This window comes from Nymphaea colorata, chromosome 14 (assembly GCF_008831285.2).
Source record: "Nymphaea colorata isolate Beijing-Zhang1983 chromosome 14, ASM883128v2, whole genome shotgun sequence".
NCBI lineage: Eukaryota > Viridiplantae > Streptophyta > Magnoliopsida > Nymphaeales > Nymphaeaceae > Nymphaea > Nymphaea colorata.
The window spans coordinates 6,726,451-6,750,063 of record NC_045151.1 but is presented as its reverse complement, the minus strand read 5'-3'; the positions used below and the strand labels follow the sequence as shown (position 1 = coordinate 6,750,063).

Sequence of the window (23,613 nt, the reverse complement as noted above, 5' to 3'; positions counted from 1 at the left end):
TTTTGAGGATAAGAATGTCGGATATATTCAAGCAAATTAGACATATTAACATGGTTATAGATCATGCTGAGGAAAACCGTATGGTTCCCTCAAGCATTTGCAGGTTAGTCGCATGCACAAACAAGATCTGCAACTTACCACGGGAAAATAACATATATAGTTCTCATATGTTTAATTTTCCCAGATATTTTCCATTTCCATATTGACTTTTTGGTAACTTTTGGGCGTAGATGATCATGTCTCTGTCCCATCAGCCATTTTCAGGCATAAATGATCACGTCCTGATTTCCTGTATTACGCTGGCACGGTTGCCTCCATACTTAAGTATAGCCAGCTCATAATGAACTGCTCCTTGTTTTGCTCATCGGAAAGCCAATTATTTCATGTCTTTGGTGCTCTTTCGCCTGCTGCCATCCAAAGGGGGGACAGCCGAATCCTTCTTTCTTGACCAATGGAGCCCCACAATGAATAAAAGCAACTGCACCCACATTATTAAGATATCAAGGTGGCGAAAAAAAAAAAAAAAAAAAGAAAGCATGCCCAAAATTCTCTCTCCCTGGTCCATTCAAAAAAGAATGATAATAAAAGGTAGATGGAAAAGATTCATTTAGAAAGAATGTAGATAATTACATTGGATGAATGCAGATAATGCATGTCAAGTTGGATTTTCATGTTCATGCCCTTGTATGTGTAGTGTTGGTAAGAGCTGAACTAGACCTGTTTGGGCTTAATTGGCAAATCTACCTCGAAAAATAAAAAATGCTCACTCAGATCTTCTGTTGGACGAGCTGTATGCTCAACCCAGATACATTTACCCCTCTATGAGTGCAACCCGTGTGCATCAGCTCACCTACTCAGCCACTGGGCCAGTGCACATGGGGCCAGACTCAAGCAGCCCCTTGATGACCTTTCTTTTCACAAAATTTCTCTCTCTTAGATCAAAACAGAGAGAAACGAAAGGGCCCATTGCGAAGATGTCTTTTTCTGGAGGAAGGTGATTGGTAGTCCTTGGTGAAGCTAGCAGTAATAAAGGATCACAGGGATGTCATGTCATGCTTAGCTTATGTGTCTAAACTGTCTAAATCCAAAACCATCACCTATCTTGTTCCACCAAGAGAACTTTCAACTACCAAAACTACTCAATGATAATTATGCAGGAATTATGTGCAGCCATACATGCATGGGAGTGTCAGATCAAGTTAAGAATTCCATGTTTAGCTGCTCCAAGGAAAAGCATAACCAGAAAAATCCAATCATATGTACATCATATAAAAGAAAAATATACATTCAGAAAGACGATCTTAGTTTGGATGAAGAATATTGAAATACCCAAAGCAGACAATATGAAGAAAAAGAATTTCAAAAAATCCATCTTAATTGGATATACCATGAGCAAGCTGGCCTTCTTTCTGTATATTATTTTGATAATTTATGCATTTTATAAATGTCAATGTAATGTTCTCCTGATTCCACTAAGTGGGAAAAGAAATTATGGCACACAAGGCTTTTCCCGTTTCAGAAAACAAAGTGACTCTGGTCATATTTGCAAGTACCTTGTTTGGAGATACCACGAGCAAGCTGGCCTTCATTCTCCAGGCTTATATTCATAGTTTGTGCATTTTATAAATGCCAATGTAATGTTCTCCTGATAGCCATGCCCTACACCATAAACATATCTGTAAGTACCTTGTTTGGAGATACCGGCCTTCATTCTCCAGGTTTATATTCATAATTTATGCATTTTATATAAGCAAATGTAATGTTCTCCTAATGGCCATGCCATACACTATGCACATATTTGTAAGTACCTTGTTTGAAGATACTATGAGCAAGCTGGCCTTCATTATCCATGTTTATATTCATAATTTATGCATTTTATAAATGCCAATGCAATGTTCCTGATTCCACTGAAGTGAAAAAAGAAATTACAGCACACCAGGCTTTTTCCCCATTTCAGAGGGCAAAGTGATTCTGATTACATGCTTTGGATGATGGCATGCCTTACACTATGCAGAAACAGCATGATGTGAGAGTCCACAACAAGTTGTGCTCAAACAAAGTCAAATCAGTATTTAAGGCAGGACTAGTTAATAACCGAGCAGAACGGGAATGCTTTTGCCAATTCCAAGCAAAAGTCTGAGCCTCAGTGTAATTTTACTACTACTGCATGTACTATCAATAGCAATGTAGCATTAGAACTTGTATTTGGAAACTCTTTGGTGAGATTCTATTTGGATGTTGCATTTCATACTTCAAGTGGATCTAACAGAATCTGTCCAACTTGACAATGTCAACCAAAGACATGGCTCCACTTATCCACAGTTTTTTTCTTGTATTCAAAGGACAGGATTAAAGAACTTTAAATCTACTAGCACTCACTATTAATTGCAATAGGACAATGTGGCATACAAGATAATGAAATTGTTATCTAAAGATTTTGAATATTTAGAAACTAAAGGATGCAACCACAGTTGTTTGTGTATATATCATTTACACAGTAAATAATGCAGAAGGTCCAAGGTTTAGCACAAAATGATGCAAAAAAGATTAAAGATTTTTGTCAAGGCATTAGCATCTTCCACATCTTCACTTGTTTATTTTTCCATTTGAGTAGTCTCAGAGTCTCTTCAGATCTAATCTCTTTTAGCAATTATGCAAATTTACTGATTGCTAATCATATGTCTAAGGTCAACCTTCCCAGTGAAAACAAAACAGTAATATAGGTAGGCTTCCATGCCCAAATCATTAAGCAACATTACCATTCAAGCATTAGAGTTTTGTTAATAACTTATCCTCAAAGACAACTGCAAGCTAAAACTTGCTGGCTCATTAATTCTGTAGCATAACTTTTGCTTTACAGAAGTCCGTGGGTGACCAAGATAGTTTCTTGTTAACTTCAAAAGAACATCAAGCCAAGTAGCAAAACTTTTTTAGAAAATATAGCAACATGATGAATAAAATCCTCCTCATTTGATAAAAACATAGGTTAGAAGCAAAAGGTTGAGAGTACTAAGCACCCTATCTCCAAGTTTGTCATGGAAGCTAGAATGGGAGATCGATCATATATGCTCTCTCAGTCACATTTCTCATGTTGGGTCATTACCAAAGTTGTTGGGCATTCAATGAATACATTTACACAATTATAGTTCATCCAATAAGTTTAACTTGTTATTATATCTATAAATATTCATTTAAATGTTGTAATGGCAATTACATATTCTTATGAATGTGATTTAAATCATTCATTTGCTCAATTGTAGTTCATCCAATGAGTTTAACTTGCAATCATATTTATATTGATTCAAGTAAATTATTGTGATCACAAGAACATATTCATATGAATGAGATTCACGTCACTCATTTATGCAATTGTAGTTCATCCAATAAGTTTTACTTGTAATTACATACATAGTGATTTGTTTAAATGATTGTAATCACAGGTATGTGTTGATATGGATGAGACTTAAGTCATTCATTTCTTAATTGCAGGGATTTAAGTCATTCATTTATGCAATTGTAGTTCATCCAATAAGTTTTACTTGTAATTACATCTATAGAGATTTACTTAAATGATTATAACCACGAGTGGAATTTAAGTAATTCATTTGCTCAATTGTAGTTTATCGAATGAGTTTAGCATGTAATTACCTATGTCACATGGGTACGGGTACGGGTGCGGGTACGGGTACTGGTGCGGGTACGGGTACGGACTACTTTCAAAAAACTTGGGTACGGGGGTACGGCCGTACACACACACACACACACATATATATATATATCAAAAAATATATATTCAGACCGGTATAACATATTCACACACATATATATATAAGATCCAACTCGTTTGGTGCTCTTATCTAAAAATATATCTGAGATCTGGTTTTTAGACAACGATGCTCGAGTTTTAGGCCAAGATTGGATCTATTGTTAAAATCTGAAGTTGCCTTAATATGACTTCATTTAGATAGCATGCTCTGATCTGTTTTACGTTTGTGAGTCCGACTCTTATTAGATCCAGAACTCGATCCATTAAAATCTGAGTTCTAATTACTTATATTCAAAGGCCCATTTGGGGCCGGCGGGCAAAAGACCCAAACCTTAACTCTTCCCTCCCTTTCCCTCTTTCTTTTTCGAAGAGTAGCAGCAGCAGACCGGCGGCAGCAAGATGCCCTAGCTCTTCCCTTCCTTTCCGCCTTTCTTTCTTGGAGAGTAACAGCGGCAGACTGGCGGCGGCAAGATGCCCTAGCTCTTCCCTCCCTTTCCCTCTTTCTTTCTGGAATAGTAGCAGCGGCAGACCGGCGGTGGCAAGATGGGGCGAGTGATGGAAAACAGCGACGATGGAAGGCTCAGCCAAGAAAAGCACTGTTTGTCGGCCATGCACAACCACTGTGTTTCAGAAACTTGACAGAAATGGAGAAAACGATGAAAAAAAAGCTAATACCGTCGCCGGACTTCACTTGCCTTCGCCGTCACCTGCCGTTCATCGGGTGAAGATGGAAGAGGAACGACAGAAATGAAACGTAAAAGGTAGGGTTCGAACAAATTAACGTTAAATTCATTCTTTAAAAGTTAAAATGGAAAAAACGTTTTAATTAAAATCAGACAACTATAGACTCGGACAACTTTGACCGTATCCAAAAATGGATGGATACGGCCTTCGGTACGTTGACCGTACCCGGTACGGTCAACGCCGCACCATCCCGTACCCAAGCCCGTACCGGTACTGGTACCAGTGTCGTACCAGTACCGGACAGGTACTCCACCCTGAGAGCCGTACCCGGGTATCATAGGTAATTACATTAATATTGATACATTTAAATAATTGTAATCACAAGTACATAGTCATAAGATGAGATTTAAGTTATTCTTTTCCACAATTGTAGTTTATCTAATAATTTTAACTTGTAATTACATCTATATTCATTAATTTAAATTATTGTACTCATAAGTACGTATTGATATAGATAGGATTTAAGTCATTCATTTGCTCACAAATTGTAAAATTCATATACAATAGGCAGCAGCTTTAGATATAATGAAAACATATAAACAGCCTAGTGCAACAAGGTTTACTTTCTCATTTCATTTGCTTACATTCTATTTTAAAACAGAATGAAGATTTGAGGTTCATGGTTGCCTCGAATGAATGGAGACATGTAGAAGAAATGGAAAAAGATGATACAAAAGAGATTATGCCTTATTCAAAATAAATATTTTGGAAAATGGGAAAAGAAATCTTCATGTTTGTTGAACCATTGGTGAAAGTATTGAAAATGGTAGATAGAAAATGAGCCACTATATGATATTTGTATGAAGCACTTGATAGAGCTCAAAAAGCTATAAAGACTATAAGTAAGGACAAGAAAGAAAAATATATGCCACATTGGAAGATAATCGATAGAAGATGGAACAATAACTTGTACAATCCAATATATGTGGCAACTGCTTATCTAAATCTCTAGTTATTTTGAAATAGATTGGTAAAAAGTAGATGAAGAAATTCATGAGGGTTTGGACATAGTGACAAAAAGACTTATTCCTCATAAGGATTATTTTGAAATAACTAATGAGTTGGTCAAATACCATAATAAAGGTTCTACATTTTTTCTCGAGGGGTTAGCTATGATTGTTATTCACACTGCACCATCCATCTAAGTGTCTCATTGTATTAGCTTCCTATTTTAAGTTTTCAACATTGATCATTAGTTATACACTTCTACTATTTTGTTTTATTTTTTAAAATTATATTAGGGATTTGATGGGAGATGTTCGGTTCTTTTGTTCTTGTTCTTCAAGGTATAGCAATTAAAATTTTAAATCAACCATGTAGTACTTCAACTTGTGAAAGAAATTGGAGTGTATTTGATCCTACTAACATGAAAAAAAAAAAAGAAACAATTTTTGCACTATTCAAATTAACAAATTTGGTCTTCATTAAAATTATGCATTTGCAAAGTGTTACGATGAGAGAGAGAGAGCCCAAAAAGAATGATCATTAACATAACCCTAATCTCAAGTTAAAAGAGATTAGGGCTGGGGATACAAAAGTTACAGAAACAGTCCAACAAGTATAAGAAAATATTTAAAGACCTCCTCTCTAACTTTCTAATATTGCAGAACACTCTTTAACACTCTCCCTCAAGCTGGAGCATATATATCAAGCATGCTCAGCTTATTACAACCTCTCAAGAAATCGCCTATGGGAAGAGCCTTGGTGAAGATATCAGTTGTCTGATCTTCTGACGAGACATGAATAGTGCTAATAATTCCTTCTTGAACTAGATCTTGAACATAGTGGCAATCTACTTCAATGTATTTCGTCCTCTCATGGAAGACAGGATTGTTTGCAATATAGGTTGTTGCCTTGTTGTCACAATACATCTTCGTTGGGAGATTCACTAAAACACCCAACTCTAGAAGCACTGATCTCAAGTTAAAAGAGATTAGGGCTGGGGATACAAAAGTTACAAAAACAGTCCAACAAGTATAAGAAAATATTTAAAGACCTCCTCTCTAACTTTCTAATATTGCAGAACACTCTTTAACACTCTTCCTCAAGCTGGAGCATATATATCAAGCATGCTCAACTTATTACAACCTCTCAAGAAATCGCCTATGGGAAGAGCCTTGGTGAAGATATCAGCTGTCTGATCTTCTGACGAGACATGAATAGTGCTAAATGCTAATAATTCATTCTTGAACTAAATCTCGAACATAGTGGCAATCCACTTCAATGTATTTCGTCCTCCCATGGAAGACAGGATTGTTTGCAATATAGGTTGTTGCCTTGTTGTTACAATACATCTTCGTTGAGAGATTCACTGAAACACCCAACTCTAGAAGCACTGATCTGACCTATGACATGTCAGCCGCAATTTGAGCCATGGCCCTATATTCCGACTCAGCACTAGATCGAACTACCACATTCTGCTTCTTGCTCCTCCAAGAAATAACATTAGCTCTCACAAAGACACAAAATCATGTAGTAGACTTCTTGTCATATACAGACCCCTGCATAATCAACATCACTATACGCTTCGATGTCAACACCTTCTCCCTTTTTGAACCATAGCCTCTTTCCCGGGGCAGATTTCAAGTATTTGACAATCATTAGAGCAGCGTCCCAATGAACCTTCCGGAGTTTTTCCATGAATTGACTTAACTTATTCACCGCAAAGCTAATATCGGGGTGAGTGACCGTCAAATATAGCAGTTTTCCTATCAGAGATTTGTAAGATCTAGAGTCAAAAGGCTCTGATTCATCATCATGTATATGGATGTGGGGATTCATGGGACGTGTGGCAGGTTTAGCCACCAATAAATTTGTTTCCTGCAGAAGATCAAGAGCATATTTTATTTGAGACACTACAATTCCTTTACTACTACGGACCACTTAAATACCAAGAAAATAACAAAGTTGACCAAGGCCTTTTGTGACAAAGTGTTTCTGCAGAAACTCTTTTGTCTGAGCTATCTCTTGATTACTTTCCCTATACAAGAAAGCATTTTTCACATCCAGCTGAAATAGAGGCCACTCTCACTGGACAGCAAGAGATATAATCAGTCGAATAGTGCCCAAAAGTCTCAAAGAAGTCAACGCCATAAGCCTATGTATATCCTTTAGCGACAAGACGTGACTTGAACCGTTCAATTGAACCATCAAAATGATACTTGATGGTGAACACCTATCTTGAGCCAACCACATCACAATGCACCAGTGGATCCACCAAGTCCCAAGTGTTCCGAGAGACAAAAGCATCCATTTCCTCCTGCATGGCTTGCCTCCATCGTAAATCTAACAGGGCTTGATGGTAAGAAGATGAGATAATGTGACTAGACAGAGCTCGATCAAACTGCACCAAGCTTGCACTCATATAGCCAGTAGAGACAGAATTAGAAATCATGTAGTGTGCATTGTCGCTTGCCCTTGCGAATGGCAATAGGGAGATCATCTGCACTATGCAAAGTGGTCATCATTTAAACCTGAGTCAGTCATCTCAATGGAGCTTACCTCTTGAGAAGACGGTGGTGGGTGGTTGATAGAGGGACCGAAACGACGAGTGTAAACTAATGGAGGATCAAAGAAATGTTCACGTAACATAGGTTGAGATGGAGGGATTGACTCGAGTGACACTAGTGGAATAGGAAGAGGAATAAGTACAGGCATCTCAGATGGAGAAAGATTCAAAGGGGGAAAATAAGGACAAGACTCAAAGAATGTAACATCCGCATTGATAATGTCTTTCTTGATTTGGGGATCAAAGCACTTATATCTTTTTTGATTGGTTGAGTAGTCAATAAATACATATTTGATAGCTTGGGCAGCAAGTTTATTTTTGTTTGGGCCTAGGACGAGAGCAAAGCAAGTGCATCCAATAGTTTGGGAGGTAAATGAAATAATGCTCGATCTGGATATAAAATTTGAATGGGAATACATTCTTGGATGAATGAAGAGGGTAATCTGTTAATGAGATAGCATGCAGTAAGAATAGCATCACCCCAAAAATAAGCAGGCATGTTACAATGCAACATGAGGGTGCGAGCCACATTTAGGAGTTGCCGACATTTGCATTCAGCTACACCATTTTGTTGGGACGTGTGTGGACAAGTATATTGAGGTCGAATTCCATGGTTGGCATAAAACTGAAGTAGAATGGAAGATTTGAATTCAAGAGCATTATCAGTGCGAATATTTTTGACAATGAAACCAAACTGAGTTTTTATTTTCGTGACAAATTTCTAAAGAATAAATATGACTTTAGATCTTTCCCTGACAATGAAACCAAACTGAGTTTTGATTTCCTTGACAAATTTCTGAAGAATAAATGTGACTTCAGATCTTTCCCTTGACAAGAATACCCAACTAACTCTAGTAAAATCATCAACTAAAACAAGATAATATCGGAAACATGATCGAAAAGGAACCCGACTAGGACCCCACACATCCACATGAAGGAGATCAAACGGACTTTGATTAGATGGACTCTGACTCAAAGAAAAGCTGCTTTGTGTATGCTTGCCTAACTAGCAAACATCACATAAGAAGGACTCTGATGTAGAAATGTCTGGAAACATGCGACGAAGTTTGGGTACTGATGGATGACCCAGTTTGAGATGCCACTGGAAATGAGAAGTCTTCGAGGGAAATGAAGATGCAACAACATCTAATGGGACGGACAGGAAATAGAGACCCTCACGCTCATGGCCGCCACCAATCATCTTCCCAGTTAGTAAGTCCTGAAAAGAACAAGAACAAGGGTAAAAAATGACTCTACACTGTAAGTCAATAGTCAGCTGCTTAACAAATAACTAGTTAACAGGAAACTGAGGAGCATACAGCATATGTGTAATAGTGCCTAAGTGTGGGAAGTAGATACCAACGCTGCCCAAAATAGAGGACAGTTTACCACAAGCCAGTTTGACATGTTGTGGTGTAGAGAATCTGATTAATGATAAAAAATGTTGTGGCTGATTACAGCAGTGCCTAGAAGCGCCAGAGTCTATCATCCACATCATACATGGATCATCGTAGGAGCACCAACAGAGAAGGTAGAGTCTATTACAGTAGCATTGGCAGATGTAGAAGTCGACCTCTGAGCAAGAACCAGATCATATTCATCCTTACTTAAGTTAAAGGAATATGACAAGGATATAAGAGGATCGGTAGAAGACTCAACCATAGATATTGTCGCCTTGGAATGGGCTGCTTGGGATGAAGAAGGACCTTTGCCTGCAGCGATTTTACCTCCACCACATCCAGAGGGACCAATAGAATGGAGATGAAGATGTTTGTCCCAACAGCGATCCTCTAGATGACCCAGTTTGCCACAAAAAGTGCATTGAAACCTGTCGCGTCCTACACCGCGGCCTGCACCACATCCTCTAGCTCCAACATAGGGACTATGACCATGTCTACCAGATATCACAAGTGCAAAGACCGGTGGATCATGCATAGGCTGAGAAAGAGTGATTGCGAGATGACTCAACCTATTATATGTGTCTGCTAAGTCGGGAAGATCTCTGCCTGTGAGGATTTGAGACTTTGCCACAGAGTACTTTGAAGATAACCCATATGAGAACTTAGCTACCATACCAGTTTCAAAGTGTGATGCATAGCAGTGCTGGTAAGTTGGACGAAGAGCTTTTAACCGTTCATATGCAACAGTCAATATAGCAAAATATCTATGGTTGCATAACTCTCTTCCAATTGTAGAATCTTAATGACATTAGTAGCATGAGAGTATGTCTTCCTCAAGAAAGACCATATATCTTTGGCTTTGGTATAATATGCAATGGTTGGAGCTATATGACACTCCACACTGTTATAATTGTCTTCATCCCACGCAGCATATTTTCCTTTTTTCTCAGTAGGGTCATCCTACTCAAGAACATACTTCTTCTTATGACCAGCCACAGACATTATGAACACTGATAAATCTTAGAAAGGATTATGTTTTGATTAACATCGAAATCTGCCCTAACTCCTCTTTATATAGACTAGAGGAGAGTGAGAAGATACAAGAGAACCATCTAAAGGAAATGTTATTACAAAAGTACCCTCTTAAACCTAAAACAGAATATAAACACATCTTAACACTCCCCCTCAAGTTGGAGCGTATATGTCAAATAGGCTCAACTTGGAACAGCAACTTTGGAATGGTCCCCTTGCAAGAGCCTTAGTAAAGATATCAGCCGTTTGCCCTGTAGTTGAAATGTGTGAGGTACTTACAAACCCCTTTTGAATCATGTCTCTGGTATAGTGACAATCTACTTCAACATGCTTGGTTCTTTCATGAAAAGCTGGATTATTAGCAATAAACAGTGCAGCTTTGTTATCACATAACAATTGCATAGGAAGAGGCACTTCGACAGTAAGATCCAACATCAGGGATCTAACCCACATAACTTCAGCAGTAGCCTGAGCCATAGCTCTATACTCAGATTCTGCACTTGATCTGGCAACCACTGTTTGCTTCTTACTCTTCCATGTAACCAAGTTGGATCCAATAAACACACAAAATCCAGTGGTGGATTTTCTGTCCGAGGGGCATCCCGCATAGTCGGCATCAACATACACAGATATAGTGAGTGAGGTACCATTCTGAAAGAAGAGTCCCGTTCCTGGTGAATTCTTTAGATACCTAAGAATCATCATAGTAGCATCCCAATGAACTTTCTTGGGCTTATCCATAAATTGACTCACTCTGCTAACAGCATAGGCAATGTCAGGTCGAGTAACAGTGATGTATAGGAGCTTCCCAACAATCCCTCTATACTGTCTCGCATCAACATCTTCAGTATCATCATCATACAAGCGGGTATTGATATCCATAGGCATGGATGCAGGTCGACACCCCAGCATCCCTGTCTCTTGCAAAACATCAGTAACGTATTTCCTCTGGCACATGATAAGGCCCTTTCGATTTCTGGCAAACTCAATACCGAGGAAATAACGTAGTTCACCAAGGTCCTTGGTGACAAAGTGTTGTCCAAGGACATCCTTGATGTTGGAAATCCCCTGATCATCATCCCCTGTAACAATGATATCATCAACATAGACAAGAACTATCACTGTACCTGTAGAAGTCTTCTTGACAAAGAGGGAATGATCTGCCGAAGAACGTCTGAAGCCCTCATTCTCAATATTCTCTGACAATTTCTGAAACCAAGCTCGAGGACTCTGTTTCAGACCATAAATCGCCTTTCGCAATCTGCACACTTTCTGACATTCCCCCTCAGCAACAAACCCTGGTGGTTGCTGCATATACACTTCTTCATGTAAGTCACCATAGAGAAAGGCATTTTTGACATCAAGCTGTGATAGAGACCAATTCTTGTTGACAGCCACAGCAAGGAGAATCCGTAAAGAAGCATGTCGTGCCACAGGAGAGAAGGTATCATAATAATCAACCCCATAAGTTTGGGTATAGCCTTTAGCAACCAGACGAGCCTTATATCTGTCAATGCTGCCATCCGCTCTGTATTTGATAGTAAAGACCCATCTGCAACCAACAATGGCTGCATCAGCTGAAGGAGTAACAAGTGTCCAGGTGCCTCTAGACTGAAGAGCATCCATCTCTTCTTGCATAGCTGCGGCCCATTTTGGATCAGAGAGAGCATCCATGGGAGTCTGTGGAAGAGCAATAGCCGACAGCCCCTTGACAAACTGTCGGTACATAGGAGTGAGTATCCATGGATAAATGACCTGAGATAGGATGCAAAGTGCAACTACGTTTGCCTTTCCTTTGAGCAATGGGCATATCAAGTTCATTAGGAGCATGAACATGCTCGTGATATTCTCCTATGTCATCATTACATAAAGAATTGTCAGCAGAGTTTGTGTCAGGAATTACCTTGGGCGTGCTGGGTGAAGGCACAGGTGCACAGTGAGCAGGCGCAACAGGTTTAGTACGACATTGGTAGACAGCCCCAAAACGTGAATCAACTGGTTTTGGACAACTCATGAGAGGTAGAGGAAGATGGACTTCATCATTCAATTCAGGCGCCCTTAATTGAGTTCCATTTGGGGAGAAGAAAGAGGTTGACTCAAAGAATGTAACATCAGCACTCACATAATACCGACGAGTAGAAGGATCATAACATCGATATCCCTTTTGAGTGCGGGAATAACCAACAAAGATCGTTTTGATGGCCCGAGGAGACAACTTATCTCGCCCAGGACCAAACAACTGAACAAAGGCAACACATCCAAAAACACGAGGTGGAACAAAAAACAAGTCTCTGTCAGGAAAGAGGACAGAGATAGGAATAAGGTCTCCCAACACAGATGACGGCATACGATTAATAAGATAGCATGCTGTGAGAACAGCATCTCCCCAGTAAGAATGGGGAACATGGCTATGTATGATAATGGTTCTGGCAACATCAAGAATATGACGGTGTTTCCTTTCAGCAACCCCATTTTGTTGGGAGGTATAGGCACAAGAGGTTTGGTGGATGATACCCTTATCCCTGAAAAATTGTTCTAAAGAGGAAGCACAGAACTCAAGAGCATTGTCAGAGCGCACAATTTTGACACAAGTATCAAACTGAGTCAGAATTTCATTGATAAAATTTTTGATTACATGACCCACTTCAGATTTATTCTTCATAAGAAAAACCCAACTAACACGACTGTGGTCATCGACAGCAACAAGATAATACCGATGACCTTGAAGATCAGGTGTACGACTCGGGCCCCAAACATCAAAATGAAGTAACTCAAATACAGAATGGCTACTTCTACTGGGCCACGGAGGAAATGATGACCGATGGTGTTTGCCCAACTGACAAGACTCACATTGAAAAGAAGACTTAGGAGACAGCTGAGGAAGAACATGCAGCAGTTTCTGAAACGGTAGATGTCCAAAACGTAAATGCCAAGTATAAGCCGAGGATGAGAATGACCCTGAAGAGGTAGACCCAGCAAAGGGAAAGGGATGCATTAGCCTGTAAAGACCTCCCTGTTCACGGCCACTGCCAATCACCCTGCCCGTCAGTATATCCTGAAACACAAGAGAAGAGGAGTCAAATATCGCACGACAGTTTAAAGCTCTGGTAATCTGACTAATAGACAATAGGCTATGTGGGAATTCTGGTGCATGAAGAACATGTTGCAACGGCAATGATGAAGTAAGTTGGACCTCTCCATGTCCAACAACTGGAGAATATTTTCCATCTGCTAGAATAACCGAGCGACCAGGTGGAGTAGGGACATAAGAAGTAAACTGTGCCTTGTCTCCACAGAGATGTGTCGATGCACCCGAATCAATGAGCCAATCTGTAGTGTCAGTAGCAGGAGTATAGTCAGAATACATACCAGATGAAGACGCACTGGCAGCAGTAGTGATAGTAGAGGTGGTCGGATCAGGAGCTTGTTGAGTTCTATCTCCAATCAAGTTTCTCAACTGAGAGATAATATCATCTACACGTAACTCACTGGAGGAGACAGTATGCTGAGTCTTAGGCTGCTCTAGAGAATCAGTAAATACAGTCTGATTTGCAACAGCTGGACGACCATGTTTCTGCCAACACTTGTCCACAGTGTGACCAATGCGATGACAAAACTGACATACTGGGCGTGAAGTCGTATTGCCACGACCACGGCATCCTCGTCCTCTGGCAAAGAGGGACCCACCTCTGCCACGAGTAGCAAGCATAGCAGAAGTGGTATCAAGAACAGTCGACGCAGGGATTGGAATTCTGCTTAGCCTACTATAAGCCTCATCAATAGGAGGAATCGAGGGACTAGTAAGCATCTGATTCTTTGTTGATTCATAAACAGAGTCTAATCCAGAGAGAAATACCCCTACCATAAGCATATCTCTATATGCCTTTTGTTGTTCACACTTACATGCAGGAAAGTAGCTATTTAGTCTCTCAAACATGGACTTGAGACTAGAATAATAAGTATGAAGAGGTCGACCATCTTGTCGCATCTGATGAATATCATGATGAAGCTGCATAATTCTTGTTTCATTCCTTGCTTGTGAATAGGTGGCTGCAAGGGAATCCCACATATCCTTTGCACTTTCCTTATGCAAGACTTCATTTGCAATGTCTTGAGAAAGAGTACCAACAATCCATACCATAACCAACGAATTATCTTTAAACCAAGTAGTATATTTTCCTACCTTCTGTACGGGCTCGGGCTCCAATATGAGATGTTCCTTCTCATGAGCGATCAAGGTTCTTTTTACTTGCATGGCCCACATCTCGTAATTACCCCCATCCATTTTGGTGATAATGCTGGAAAATGGGGAACTCTTCATCTCTCCCGACGATACAAAGGAAGAGGTATTAGCTCCACTGCTAATTTCAGACATCTTTCAACACAAAGGAGGAAATCGAGCCACGGAATAGGAAGTGCAGGCAAAAAAAAAAATACAATCACATGCTGATCATCAAGCAATATGCAGTCAAACGCACGAAGTAATCCATAAGTCTGATCGGCTGGAAGAGGCAACAACAGAGCTGACAACACTGATCAGACACAAGCCGACGAAGAAGAACGAAGAGAGAGATACCAGAGACGACAGCGAAGATGCTGAGAAGAAGATCAGCGTGCAGAGCAGCGGTGGAGCAGCAGTGAAGAAAAAAAAAAAGGACACGGCGGCGGCGGGCGACTCTGCGAGACGAGCGCAGACGACGCTGCGGGAGGTGAGTGCAGGCAGAGACGGCGACTCTGCGAGACGAGCACAGGCGAGCGGCGGGAGACGAGCGCAGGCGAGCGGCGGAGACGAGCTCAGACAGCGGCGGGAGACGAGTGCAGACAGCGGCGGGCGGAATGGCAGCGACGGGCGGAGATGGCAGCGGCGGGCGGAGATGGCAGCTGACACCGGTCAGGCGGCGGGTGGCGCCGCTCAATCGGCGACGACGCGCTGAGGAGGAGGAGGCGGCTGGAGCTCTGATACCATGATAAATCTTAGAAAGGATTATGTTTTGATTAACATCGAAATCTGCCCTAACTCCTCTTTATATAGACTAGAGGAGAGTGAGAAGATACAAGAGAACCATTTAAAGGAAATGTTATTACAAAAGTACCCTCTTAAACCTAAAACAGAATATAAACACATCTTAACAAACACCCTAGACCATATTTCATAATTTGAACCATTAAGCTTGATCGTGGTTCTATAAGAAAAGGAATTTCCAGCCATCTTGTATTCAGTAGAACCTTTAGATTTACTGTTTTCGGCCATAGTAAATAAAGAAGACCCAACTGGCGCACAAGTTAAGAGTCTAGGGTGTAGTTGTTACCCACAGATTTGAAATGTAATACACTGACCACGAATATTAGAGGAATATCAAAGGCACGGCAGCACAGAAGAATATGGAAAACACTTATGACCCCAACATCAAATCAGAGACACAATAAATCAGGCAGCAGTTCTTAATAGACAGTAAATTCTGAACAAATAGTTTCAGACGATGACTAGAACTACTTCCACCATCGACTAAGGGTTGTTGCTACTCCTACATATAGCTATTCCACATAAAAGTAGTTGTCTACACCGCACGACAAAGAGGCCAACACTATCAACTGATAGATCTCATACTTACGATCAGCAGCAGTCCACAACTCATGAAGCCTCAACTTACATATTTCACATCCACGATTTGTAGGTCATTCTGCTCCTCACATCAAATTACATCCACAAACAACAGCTCCTCACGTCAAACAACATCCACAATAAGTAGGTTGACTCTGCCCCACACGGTCAACATAAAACTCTGATCACAGCAGCAGTAACATCCACGAGATCCACTTAAGGATCTGATCACGCCTTCCACATAGGCGTGATCAAGTCCTTCTCCACGCAGCACACCCAACCTCTATTCTCTTACTGTCTCCTTATTGGGTGATAAGAGAGAATAGAGATGGGTGATGAGAAGAGGGAGGAAGGAAGAGGTCGTCGGAGGAAGAGGTCACCAGAGAAGATGGTTGCCAGAGAACTCACTTGGCTGTCGGCACAGGAGAAGGCTCTGATACCATGTTACGATGAGAGAGAGAGAGCCCAAGAAGAATGATCATTAACGTAACCCTAATCTCAAGTTAAAAGAGATTAGGGCTGGCGATACAGAAATTACAAAAACAGTCCAACAAGTATAAGAAAATATCTAAAGACCTCCTCTCTAACTTTCTAATATTGCAGAAACACTCTTTAACACAAAGCATGGCTCCAGAATTAAAGAAAACCAATGCAAATCCTATCTACATAGAACATGTGAACCCATTTTCTGAAGAAGAAAATTTAGATACAGACACGAAAAACTTGTCTTTAGATTCAAAAGAAGAAAATAGTGATGAAAGTGGAAGACAAAGAACTTCAAGGCATATAACAAATGAAGAAGATGACTCCACTTCATGGGATGAAGACTAGGACATGTTTTTTTTCCTTTTTAAAGTGAAGAATGACTTCATTTAAGTTGTAAATCCATGAAGGCTATAAATTGTTATTAGTTATGCATTTGCCAAATTGATATTTTCCATTTTCTAATTTTCATTTGTTGCTTATCTAGTTATTTTCAATGTTTTTATTAATTTCTCATTTGTTTTAGTTTTAGCTAATTTTTAGGATTTTTAATTTTTTTTTAATTTGCTGAGATTTACCTGAGAAATACAACTTTGTCGTATTATACCCAATAAATTCCTCGCCAGATAAACGATACATGTGGCAATGCTTTAAAAGCACTTTGTCACCAAAAACTTGGACTAATAAGATACTTCTTGAGTATTGAGGTGGCCAAGAGTAAAGGAGTAACCTTATTCCAACATAATTAGGTAATGGACTTGATGAAGGAGATGAACACATTGGGTGCTAAGCCTGCCAATATTCCAGATCCAAGGCACACATGTTCCATGGATTGCATGGGCCAATTGGTAAGTTGCTTTACTTGACTGTTACTAGACCTAATATATCTTTAACTATTAGTGAACTTAGTCAATTTATGGACAAACTTACAAAAAGTATGTTAGGATGTAGGTATGATTATTCTTAGATATTTGAACATCTCCTAAAAAGTATCGTTATTTAAAAAGGGGCACCCTCTTGATGTGATATCATATTCAGATGTTGGTTATGTAGGATAATAGGATTCATTAAAGACCCACTGGTGGATTTTGTATATTTGTAAGAAGAAATCTAGTCATATGGAGAATCAAGAAACAAATGTTGGGTTTAGTGCAAAATCAAAATATATAGCTATGGCTCAAACAATAGCTAAGGTCATGCAGGTCAAATCCATATTCACATAACTAAATGTTAAAATTTTTGTACTAATGGTGATGAAGTATGACAATAATGCTGCTTGATAATCATCCATTTTGCCATGAGAAGAGAAAACACATTGAGGTGGATTGTCATGATATTCATAATACGGTGCAATCATAACACATATCACTTGTTCATGTACCCTCAAAAGATCAAGCAGTTGATGTATTCACTAAATTAGTTCCAAATTCCATCTTCTTGAAGTGTTGTGACAAGCTGAGCATGATAGATATTTGAGCTCTTACTAGAGGGGGAGTGTTGAGAGAAATATTTATTATTCTGGGGTACTTAGTTGAAATCAATGTTTAAAAACTCACCGAGAACCCAGTAGGGTCACTCGTTTTACGTCATATTTCAATATTTTATTGCTGTTTATAGTTGATACATGTTAAGATATAAGTTATGTTTTTTACTTTATTAAAGATACAAGTTCAGTTTGTTAAAGTCAAGCAATATTAATGAAATTGATTGAGTTTTCTTAATGTCTTTCCATTCAACATGCTAAATTGCAACAATTCATGGAGGATGAACTTAGTTGTCACTTCACTTTACGTTAGTTTGACTTTTTTTCATTGCCACAGAAAACGCGAATTAATCGAAAAAAACACGTTAAATATGCGAAAAATAAGTCAGCCATATAAAATGGCAACTAGGCGCATCTTTAAAAAAAAAAAAAACAAAAAAATGTGAAAAAAAACACATATTATATGCATTTTTTCACAAATTTTATTAATTTATAATTTTCAGGATTTATTAAATGTTTTAAATTTTTTAAAAATTTGCTGAGATTTTCCCGAGATATTCCTGAGATATACAACTTTACCGTATTATACCCGAGAAATTCCTGGCCGTATAATACTCATACATGATATATGTGACAAAGCTTTTTTTGAATCATATAAGTGAACTTAAGTCATTTTACAAACTTTTTAAGTTTTTATGTTTAAAAGACAAGTTATGTATTTTTTTATTAAAAAAGAGTTAACATAACCCGGTCCTAGTCAATGAGTTGACCCACCGAAAAAGAAACACGAGCCGAGAACAGCCGAGTCAAGTCCCGAGTATACAACTTTGCCGTATTATACCCGAGAAATTCCTGGCCGTATAATACTCATACATGATATATGTGACAAAGCTTTTTTTGAATCATATAAGTGAACTTAAGTCATTTTACAAACTTTTTAAGTTTTTATGTTTAAAAGACAAGTTATGTATTTTTTTATTAAAAAAGAGTTAACATAACCCGGTCCTAGTCAATGAGTTGACCCACCGAAAAAGAAACACGAGCCGAGAACAGCCGAGTCAAGTCCCGAGTCACTAGGTTTTAAAACATTGGTTGAAATTTATAGAAAATTTTATCATTTATGTAATAAGTTGTAATAAAGAGGGCCTCCATGTAATTTTTCATTAAGCTCTATTGAAATAAACATCTGAGTCAATGAATAACGATTTTTCATTGACAATTTGGGACCTTGACATCTTGTAACTACTACATTTAACAAACAGCCAGAGGACACATATAATAAGGATCTTAAAATAATCTTCTTTTAATGGAATTAGAAAATATTGTACTACTTTACATGTCACTAGGCCGATGATACATCTCATTTGTACAAAAGTATGCAAGGCCATTCTCCTCTTATGGAGCACAAGAGAGAAGAAGAAAAAAGAGAGAAAAGGATAACTTTTTCCTTTTTACTCCTTATACCTTTAACTCTTCCATTACCTGCAAGGAGTAGTCACTCAAACTTCTAGAACTAAGCATATTACATACCTTAGATACTTTTAAAGCATAAAGGCCAAACAGTACCTTTGATTGTGCTGTGATTTGTAGATTACTTTATGAACCTCCACAAGCCAACTCCATGTCATGCTATATGTCAATGAATGTTGTCCTTCAGGTGCATCCAACCAACCATTTGGCTCTTTCAGACACATAAATATTAATTGGCAGTTCCCATATTTTAAGAACCTAGAATTCATTTAAACAGCCAAAGTAATAAGTAAATGCAAGTGAAATGTTATCAAAGAAGGACCAGCTAACAGAAAAACATCCAAAAATAGTGCATTTGAGCTGTAAATATAATTAATGAATCAAGACAACTTACAATTGTATCAATCCTGTATGGAGCTGGATTCAACTGATAAATGTGGTAATGCCTCCTTTAAGCTGCACTGCTTTTTACAGAAACCAGACAAACCAGTGTATTCTCAAGTTCTATAGCCTTCAGCACCATGAACATGCAAGTATACAAGCCTTCAGCTAATCGACAACACTGGTGTGATCAAAGTGTTGCCACTGCATTACCTTACACCATATATTCTTTTAGTTACAAAACTAAAAATGCAAAATAACAACCTGTAAATTCATAAAAAAGGACAAATCTGATGAGCAATAAAGGGAAAAAGGAAAACGAGTAAATGAGGTACCAAAGTACATTCACCTATGTCGTTTTCAGGAAGGATTTTCTTGGTAGTTATTTTTCAAGACCTAATGTTTTGGGGAAAGAATAAGGAAAAACTTTTGGAAATTTTAAAACCTGGAAATAAATAGTTTAAAAATAAAACCAAAAAAATGAGGCAATAGGTTTTTTAGAATTTTTTGTATGAAACATATGAAGAAACAAGCAGGAAAAACTTTTCAGACACATAAAAGGAACACAGAAATTACATGCTTATAAATATGAAAAAAGAAACATTCTTTGAAATAGTTGGAAAATAAGTTTATTGGGAATATTTCAGGTCAATAAAGCAATATTTCCATTTCTTCGATATCTTTCAAGGTATTGCAATATTTTGTTGCTGATATTATCGGTTTGCTTCAAAATCGCAAGAATATCGAGATATTTCAAAGTATTGGAGATATCAATCTGTCATTCAAAGGAGAGTTGGTGTGCATGTAAGTTGTAACAGAGAGATTGTGCAAATAACTTGGAATATGATAAATGAGGAAAAACCTGAACGAGCAATCACGGCATCAAATCTGGTTTGGGGCACATATCCTGCTTCCCTGAGCTCAAGAAGTAAACATCTCAGTAGCAAATAGATCTGAGCTGATTCTGGATGGGAAGTATCAGCTGCAATGAACATACGTGAAGACCTGCCAATCTCGATCCAGCTGCAACCAGGTAACTTCTGAACTCCTCTTTCTTTCATCAAACTTCGCACTTTAAGAACATCCTCCCAACCACCAGCCTCAGCATGGGTATTAGCCAACAAGACATAATATCCAGAATTGGATGGATCCATATGGAAAAGCTTCTTAGAAGCTACATCTGCTATTTCAACATTACCATGAACACGGGAGGCCCCAAGCAATGCTCCCCATATACCAGAATCTGGTTCAAATGGCATGCTCCTAATTATGCTCAAGGCTTTCTCTAAATCTCCAGCACGACCAAAGAGGTCAACCATGCAAGCATAATGCTCCATACGAGCCATAATCCCATAATCCTTGCTCATGCAGTTGAAGAAGTGAAACCCTTCATCAACCAAACCAGCATGGCTGCATGCTGAAATTATAGAAAGGAAGGTAATATGATCTGGGTGAATGCCTGTTTCTAGCATTTTGTGAAATAAGGAAATTGCACTATCCACATGTCCATGAGTCCCATAAGCAGAAATCATACTGTTCCACGATACCTCATTTTTCTCATGCATCAACTCAAACACACCCCGTGCAAAAACCAGATTGCCACATTTTGCATACATGTCAATCAGAGCGCTTTCAGCAAAGACATCTGTTCTTAAGGCACCTCTGATTATGAATGCATGGATTTGTTTTCCATAATGTAGGGCTGGTATGGCAGCACATGCAGACAGAGCAGCTGATATCGCGACACAATCATATAATGCTCCTTCCATACCCATATGCCGAAAATATTTAATGGCTTCCTCTGGTTGTCCATTCTGAGAACAGCTTGTGATGACTGTGTTCCATGCCACAGTATCCCTTCCAGATAATTTCTTGAAAACATTCAAACCAAGATCAAGTCTCCCACACTTAGCGTACATGTCCACTAGTGCACTGCCTACAAAACAAATGTTACTGTGAGCACTCTTTAGAATGTAGCCATGGAGCTCCTTCCCCACTTTCAAAGCTGCCAAACTAGCACATGCAGGCAAGGTACTTGCCAATGTCACAGAATTGGGTCTCATATTTGACTGCAGCAATATCCTAAACATCACTAAAGCATCATGATTCAAACCATTCAGCACACACCCTGAAATCATCGTGCTAAATATGACTACATCAATGGCACCAGTTACACAAAAAACCTTACGTGCCAGTTCCACATTACTACATTTGAAATATATGTCCATGAGAGCACTCTTCACGAATGCATCAAACGACAAACTGTTTCTCAGAATATAAGCATGAACTTCTTTACCTTGTCTCAGACCTGCTGCTTCTGCAAAAGATGGAAGCAAGCTAGCAAAAGTAACAGAATCTGGCTTGGCACCAGCCAATTGCATCTCACTGAAGACACCCAATGCTCCACTGATACATCCATTATGGAGATACCCAGCAATAATTCCGTTCCAAGAAACCACATCTTTTTGACGAATGAGGTCAAATACTAGACGTGCATCCGGCAGAAAGTGGCATTTTGAGTACATTGTTAGTAATGCATTTGCGACAGAAACCTCAAGATCAAACCCACAACGAATTGCCAGCCCATGAATCTGCATACCACCTTGCAGCTCCATCATGGAAGTCAACATCGACAGAACACAAAGAAAGGTTACTGAATTGTGTCTTACCTCAGAACTCCTCATCACATTAAACAGTTCCAAAGCTCCAAGAACATCACCATTCCTTGCATATCCGTCGATCATCACATTCCAAAGAACACAATCACGCTCAGATATTTTATCAAACACTTGGCGTGCATCTTGCAGACAATTGTTTTCCGCATATATCTTAATCAAGGAGCTTCCCACGAACAAATCTCCATCAAAGCCCATCGAAACCAAAAGCCTATGCACGAACCTACCGAAGTTCACAGCTGAAAGGCTGCAACATGCCTTGATCACATAAACAAACGTGAATTTATCCGGTAAAACACCAGAATCCAGCATCTTAATATAGAATAGCAGAGCAAAGTCAAACCGGCCCATCATCGAAAACCCTCTGATCATCCAATTCCAATGCAAAGACTGGGTTTCCTTAATACTCAAGAATACATTCTTAGCGTTCCATAGACTCCCACAGAGTACATACATACCCAACACTTTGTTTTTCAGCTGACGAACATCATAAATTCCATTTGCAATGATCTGGGCATGGACTTGACGTCCATGCTGCAGGCACTTGGATTCAGAGCAATCTAGCAGCAGTGAAGAAGCTCGATTTTCCAAAGACTCATGAAAACCATGAAAATCTAGAGAAAGTATGAGGGAATTTTTGTGGCATTTGAACTGGGCCGGGAATGCTTTGAAGCACCTAAACGAAGAAATAAGGTGGAGCGGGTTGACTAGTTGAAATGGAGCTCTTCCATGCATGGCACTCTGCCGAGCGCGCAACCGCAGTCGACGTAGGCCAACAGAGGAGCAACGAGCCAACGAAGAACCACGCCCATGGGCTTCGTAAAACGGCATGGTTTCACCGTAAGCGGGGGAGTCAATGGATCGTGTTCGTTAGAGACCAGAACCAAACTTGAATCCAGGTATTGTGCTCCTCTTAGGAACATGGGATGAAATAAACAAGAGGAAGACTCAATTAGAAAGTTAGAACAACTTGAGATTAAGGACGGAAGTATATAAAACCTTTCATACAAGTCTTCCATTGTTACAGTTCTTTAGCTGGATGCATCTTCAACAAAGAAATAGGAGACTG

At 39.2% G+C, this 23,613-nt stretch overlaps 1 protein-coding gene across 5 annotated transcripts; it reads right to left on the bottom strand.

The window, feature by feature from the left end:
- LOC116267411 (pentatricopeptide repeat-containing protein At4g21300) lies at positions 1 to 23,394 on the bottom strand. Of its 5 annotated transcripts, none has more exons than XM_050075318.1 (6): positions 22,166 to 23,394; positions 20,732 to 21,805; positions 19,883 to 20,082; positions 19,585 to 19,746; positions 1,554 to 1,659; positions 1 to 478 (listed from the first exon to the last, which is right to left on the bottom strand). In XM_050075318.1, the coding sequence occupies exons 1-3, from the start codon at positions 23,373 to 23,375 to the stop codon at positions 20,060 to 20,062; spliced, it is 2,307 nt and encodes a 768-aa protein (XP_049931275.1). In that variant the 5' UTR covers positions 23,376 to 23,394; the 3' UTR covers positions 1 to 478; positions 1,554 to 1,659; positions 19,585 to 19,746; positions 19,883 to 20,059. The 5 variants fall into 5 exon arrangements, with proteins under 5 accessions (XP_049931275.1, XP_049931274.1, XP_031504969.2 ...); XM_050075317.1 differs by having other exon boundaries at positions 20,732 to 22,460; positions 22,539 to 23,394; XM_031649109.2 differs by having other exon boundaries at positions 20,732 to 23,394.
- Positions 23,395 to 23,613: the final 219 nt, after the last annotated feature.

Coding starts and splice junctions, on each gene's coding strand:
- LOC116267411 (XM_031649109.2), bottom strand. CDS start 23,375: ATGCCGTTTTACGAAGCCCATGGGCGTGGTTCTTCGTTGGCTCGTTGC. Junction 20,083..20,731: donor TGCCGTGATTGCTCGTTCAG/GTTTTTCCTCAT, acceptor ATATGGTGTAAG/GTAATGCAGTGGCAACACTT.